This window comes from Elephantulus edwardii, unplaced genomic scaffold (genome assembly GCF_000299155.1).
Source record: "Elephantulus edwardii isolate Elephantulus edwardi_28Jun2011 unplaced genomic scaffold, EleEdw1.0 scaffold00121, whole genome shotgun sequence".
NCBI lineage: Eukaryota > Metazoa > Chordata > Mammalia > Macroscelidea > Macroscelididae > Elephantulus > Elephantulus edwardii.
The window spans coordinates 6,655,575-6,661,486 of NW_006399871.1; the positions used below are offsets into that span (position 1 = coordinate 6,655,575).

General features: G+C 39.2%; 1 protein-coding gene across 1 annotated transcript in view; it reads left to right on the plus strand.

The window, feature by feature from the left end:
• The first annotated feature begins 2,132 nt into the window (after positions 1-2,132).
• Positions 2,133-5,912, plus strand: part of ANO10 (anoctamin 10) — a 145,578-nt gene continuing 141,798 nt past the window's right edge. The window contains exon 1 of the mRNA XM_006893056.1: positions 2,133-2,275. Within this exon, the coding sequence (XP_006893118.1) occupies positions 2,137-2,275 (139 nt within the window). The 5' untranslated portion in view covers positions 2,133-2,136. The remainder of the gene's footprint in view (positions 2,276-5,912) is intronic.

The following is a 5,912-nucleotide window of genomic DNA, read 5'->3' on the forward strand; positions in this document are numbered from 1 at the left end:
TGCATCTCCCTACATTCTACCTGTGATCCTTTTAACGCAAGAGCAGCTTTATTATCCTTTTACTTAGTGTAAGTATATAAATGGAAGAAATGCTGAAATAAGAGAGATGATTAGAAGATGTCAAAGCACAACTTGAAAAGACAAAGCAAAATATTATAGTGACATGTATCAAGAACTGAAGTGGGAAAACCTAAAAGGAAGAGCATGCTCAGTATTTCTCAAGCTGAAGGAACTGAAGAACAAATTCAAGCCTCAAGTTGCAATACTGATGGATTCTATGGGTAAAATCTTGAATAATATAGGAAGCAGTAAAAGAAGATGGGAGGAATACACAGAGTAACTATCAAAAGGATATGGTCAAGAACCAATTGTAATGAAGAAGTTCAAATGATATCAAAGGTACTGACAAAAAAAAAAAGGCCCCAGGGATTGATGGAATACCCATTAACATGTTTCAACACAGAGATGCAGCCCTGGATGTGCTTGCTAGTCTATACCAAGAAATTCTGAAGACAAATAGCTGGCCAACTCTAGAAGAGACACACATTTTTTTCCATTTTTTAAAAAAAGATGATTCAAAATGTAGAAATTATTGAACAATATCATTAATACCACGTGCAAGTAAACTCTTAAGGAAGATTATTCAGAAACAGCTGGGATAGTACATCAACAGGGAACTTCCAGGAATTCAGACTGGAAGATGAGGTAGAAAGAAGCCAGGCACAAAGAATGTCATTACTCATGCCAGATGGATCTTGGCTGAAAACAGAGAATAGAAGAAAGGCGTTGACTTGTGTCTTCTTTCCTATGAAAAGGCATTTGACTGTGTGGATCATAACAACTTTTGGCTAATATTGAGAAAAATGGGAATCCCAGGACACTTAATTGTGCACATGTGAAACGTGTATATAGACAAATAAGCCGTTGTTCAAACAGAACAAGGGAACACTGCATGGTTTACAATGAGGAGTCAGGATTGGGCATCAGGGTTATTTCCTTTCTTTATACATATTCAGTCTGTATGCTGAGCAAATAATTCATGAAGCTGAACTATATGAAGAATGTGGTATTAGTATTGGAGGAAGACTCATCCACACCCTGCAGTATGCGGATAACACAGACTCGCTTGCAGAAAGTGGAGAAGACTTGAAAGTGCTTGCTTTCGAAAATCAAAGACACCAGCTTTTAATATGGATTACATCTCAGCATCAAGAAAACAAAATCCTCATCACTGTACCAGTAGGAAGCCTCATGACAGATGAAGAAAAAGATGGAAATTGTAAATGATTTAATTTTACTTGGATCCACAATCTATACCCGTGGCAGCAGCAGTCAAGAAATCAAAAGACATATTGCACTGGGAAAATCTGCTGTCAAGGATATCTCTAAAGTTCTGAAGAGCAACAATGTCAATTTAAAGACTAAAATGTGCCTAATCCAAGCCATGCTCTTTTCTGTTTTACTTACTATGGTTCTGAAAATTGGACAATGAATAAGGATGATTTAAGAAGACTCAGTGCCCTTGTGGTCTATAAACGCTCTGTACTCAAAAATTGGTACTGTACTCTGTACTCTGAGTACTCTGAACTCAAAACAAAACAAAACAAAACAAAACAGGAGTTGGTAACTCCTGTTGTATACAGGCCAATGTATAATTTCTTTTTAATCAGGAACTCTTATTTATACACCAGTTCATCCCCATCTTCTCTTCCTCTCATACATGGTTAATATTCTAGCCATATCTGGTCCCCTACATTTCTCTAAACCTATTGCCTATTTTTCGTAATTGTTTTGTAGAGAAGTACTGTTTTCTCTACATAAATACTTTCTGTCTTCGGGATTGCAGTGCAACTTCTGGCCACTAGGCCACCAGTGCTGTATTCTTAATGTCTTATAGAAAGAATGGTGTTCTCTTCTTCGTTGGAAGCCCTGGCTTGTCCGTCTGCTTTGAATCATTGGTTTAGCCAGAATAAGGTCATGTAACCCATCTGGATAGCAGAGTGTTTTCTTTTACCTTGGAAGCCAAAGCAGGTATAATTTAGAGAGAAGAACCTAAGCATAGTCTATAATGAATTTTTCGTTTCTTTAACAATGTATATATTTTTTTCCTTTTCATTTTCAGTAAGTTTGTCAAAGATGAAAGTTACCTTATCAGCCTTGGATACTTGTGAGGATTCTTTCACACCATTAGTAGTCATAGAACTTGCTCAGGATGTCAAAGAGGAAACCAAAGAATGGCTGAAAAACAGAATTATTGCCAGAAAGAAAGATGGAGGTGAGTAAAAGAAATAGCACCATACTCAGTGACTAAATTTGTGTTTAGAAATGTGTATTTGGAAATCTATGTTTTTCCTCATTGATGCATTTTATTTATTAATGTGTATTTCTTTGCTCACCTAGGACTTGAAAGGGTGACTTACATCAACATCAGACTAAGTACCTTTACTCTATAAGCAACATGAGTGACTGTTCTTGGCACTGAACTTGTGCCCAACACAGTACTTGACACCTGTTGTTGATTGCCTTCGGGTCGAGCACGACTCATAATAACACTATGAACAAATGGCTTGAAGCCCCTCTACAACTATCGACATTTATAAAAGTTCATAGGGTTTCTGGAGGCATGTTATTTAGGAAGTGGACAGGAGTTTAATAAATTTGCCAATAAACAAGTGTCTACTGGGTGTTCTTTATGTAGAGGTAAGGGAAGAATCTCTGCCTGCGTGGATGTTATCACCAGTCATGTTTTTTATGTCGTGCTAAGGGAAGGATCTTTGCCTGTGTGGATGTTATCACCAGTGATGTTAGTTGCTGCCAGTTTCTCCCCCTTCATGGTGACCTCATGCATAATAAATAAAAATGCTGCCCAATCCAGTGCCATCCTCAGATTCACATTAAATCATAAGGATTCACAAGGTTGTCACTGGTTGGTTTCTGAAGTAGATCCCAGACCCTTTCTCCTAGTCTGCCTGAGTCTGGTGGTTCTGCTTACATGGTATTACATAAAGAACACTCAGCATCACAGCAACATGAAAACCTCCATGAGTTTTCAGACCTGAGAAAGTCACATCTTGAGGTAGTAGGGAAGAGTTGAGATGCACTTTGATTTCTACGACCCAGATCTCCCAAAGACTTGGGAATTAGTGGCACTGGGAGTCTATGGAGGCAGAATGAAAGTGGTACCAAGAGAAGTAGAAGATTGGCTAAGATTTATTTAAGAACTGGTTAGATTCCTTCCACATTTGACCTCTCTAACAGAAGACTTAGAATTTACTCTTCAGAGATGATTAGAAGAGAAGAAGGCATCAGAGAAAAACTTAGGACTAATGCTGTCTTTTGTCAGATTGAAAGGCCCACCCACTGTCCAAACTTTAATAAAGCAAAACCAAAAAACCATGCACACACAAATTGAAATAAAATAAGTTACAAATAAAGAATGATTCTAATTGGAAGGCAGTGACATATCTTCAAGATTCTGAAGGACATGATTTTTAATCTAGAATTTTATACCCAGACAGATTATCAGCAAGGTTCATGTGAAGGCAGAGTGAACACCAGTTTCTCTAACAAGATTTTTTGATGGAATAGCTCTCATGTCGGAGTGTAAAAGAGAACTTGAGGGAGGAGATTGAAATACTAATGTTGTTGATATTGATTGCCTTTGAGTCAAGCACAACTCATAGTGACCCAATGAACAAAAGGCCTGAAGCCCCTCCACAACTACCAACATTTATCAAAGTTCAGAGTTTCCAGAGGCATGTTGTTTAGGAAGTGGATGCCACTCCTGCTAATAACTACATAATAAAGCAAGCAAATGATAAAACAAGATAGTCATGGAAAGTGCATAAGAGGGAAAAAAATCATAGTATGCTTTCAGAGTCAGCTATAAATTACGTGGAAGCTTTCTCTCCTTGTGGGGGAACCAGCCCTGACTCACAGCTGATCCTCTGTTGGATTTCTGAGACTCTCATTTGCATGGGAGATTGTTCATCTTCCTCCATTGGAGCCGCTGGTGGATTAGAACTTCCAGAGAGGATTTGGAAACTTCTTTGGGTGAGGGCAAGTCCTTAGGAACTATGCCACCAAAGCTCCTAGACATGCATATAGTCTTAAATAATAGAAATACTGACCAATCATGAAATGAACTCAGACTAGGAAGACAAGCCCAGTGATCTTTTCCTTCCTACTCTGATCAGATTTGAGATTGCAGCGCAGCTTCTTACCACTATAATCATACAATCGTATTAAAACATTTTTCCTTTTTTAAACATTTGTTTTTTCTCTTTCTAAGATTATCCATAATTTTTTTCTTTTAAAGGTGCCCAGCTATTGTTCAGACCCTTGTTGAATAAATATGAGAAAGAAACACTAGACAATCAGAACTTGTATCTGGTAGGTGCTTCCAATGTTAGATTACTGCTGGGAGCAGAAGCGCTGGGCTTGGTGAAGGAGTGCAATGATAACACCATGAGAGCCTTCACGTACGCAACCCGTCAAAGCTTCAAAGGTTTTGATGGTAAGTCCCTCAAGTCTTTATTTCTGTCTGGATCAATTTATTATAAAAACCGTATTTTGATGGGTCATTAGGGTTATGCAGACTTTTTCAGTAAAGGGCCATGTATTAAATATTTTAAGCACTAATGGCTGAAAGATTTCTGTTACAGTTACTCAGCATTGCCATTGTAGAGTAAAAACTGCCTTAAGCAATGAATGTGACTTCTTGTTGTTTTATGTGCCATCGAATCCCTGAAACTTACTACAATCCTATGTACAGTAGTTCTGAATACTGCCCTATCTTGAGCCGGTCTCATTAACTCCAACACACCATGTCAGTCCTTCTCATCTGGAGTCTTCCTTTCCTGTGCTGTCCCTCCACTCTTCCAAACATGATCTCCTCCAAGGACTGGTCCCTCCTGGACACTGCCCAAAGTATGTGAGACAGACCTTCAAAATCCTAGCCTCTAAGGAGAAACTTGGTTTCACCCTATCCAATACAGAGCTGTTTGTTCTCTTGTTGGTCCATAGTGTATTCAATACTCTGCTCCAGCACCACAGCTCAAAGGCATCAACTCTCCTCTGTCATTCCTAGTCATTGTCCAGCTTTCTGATGCATAGCAAGTCATTGCAAAGATTATGGCCTGGATTAGGTTTATCTTAGTCTCCAGACTGACATCATTGCTCTTCAGTACTTTGGAGAAGTCTCTGACAGCAGACTTTCCCAGATCAATCAGTCTTTTAATTTCCTGGTTGCTGGCACCAAGAGTGTTGATTGTAGAGCCAAGCAAACTAATGCTGTTAACAATCTCAGTCTCTTCACCATCTAGCAAAATGCTGCCAATTTCCCCAGTGGTGAGAATCTTTGTTTTCTTGAGGTTGACCTTCAGTACATATTGATGGCTGTAGTCCTTGACTTTCTGCAGCAAGTGTTTCAAGTCCTCCTCAGTTTCAGCAAGCAGGGTTGTGTCATCTGTGTAACACAGATGAACATAAATTAGAAGTGTACATGTAACTTCATAATATTAGTCTACTCTAATTCTTATGTTGTCACCGTCAAGTTGGAACCAACTCATAGCTGACCTTTCAGCAGGTTTTCAGAGGCAGGACTTCGCATGGGAGAAGATTGCCCATCTTTCTCTCTTGGAGTAGCTGATGAATTTGAACCGCATGCCTTTGGATTGGCAACACAATTCTTTACCTCTTAGCCATCAGGATAATTATTGTGTTTATATACAAATATGTTGTTGTTGTTGTTGTTATGTGCCATCGAGTCGTTTCCGACTCATAGCGACCCTATGCACAACAGCCTAAAACCCTGCTCTATCCTGCGCCAACCACACCGCCTCTGACACACCCATCCCGATTACCCCAGTCACTGAATCAATCCATCTCATAGAGGGTCTTCCCCTCCTGTG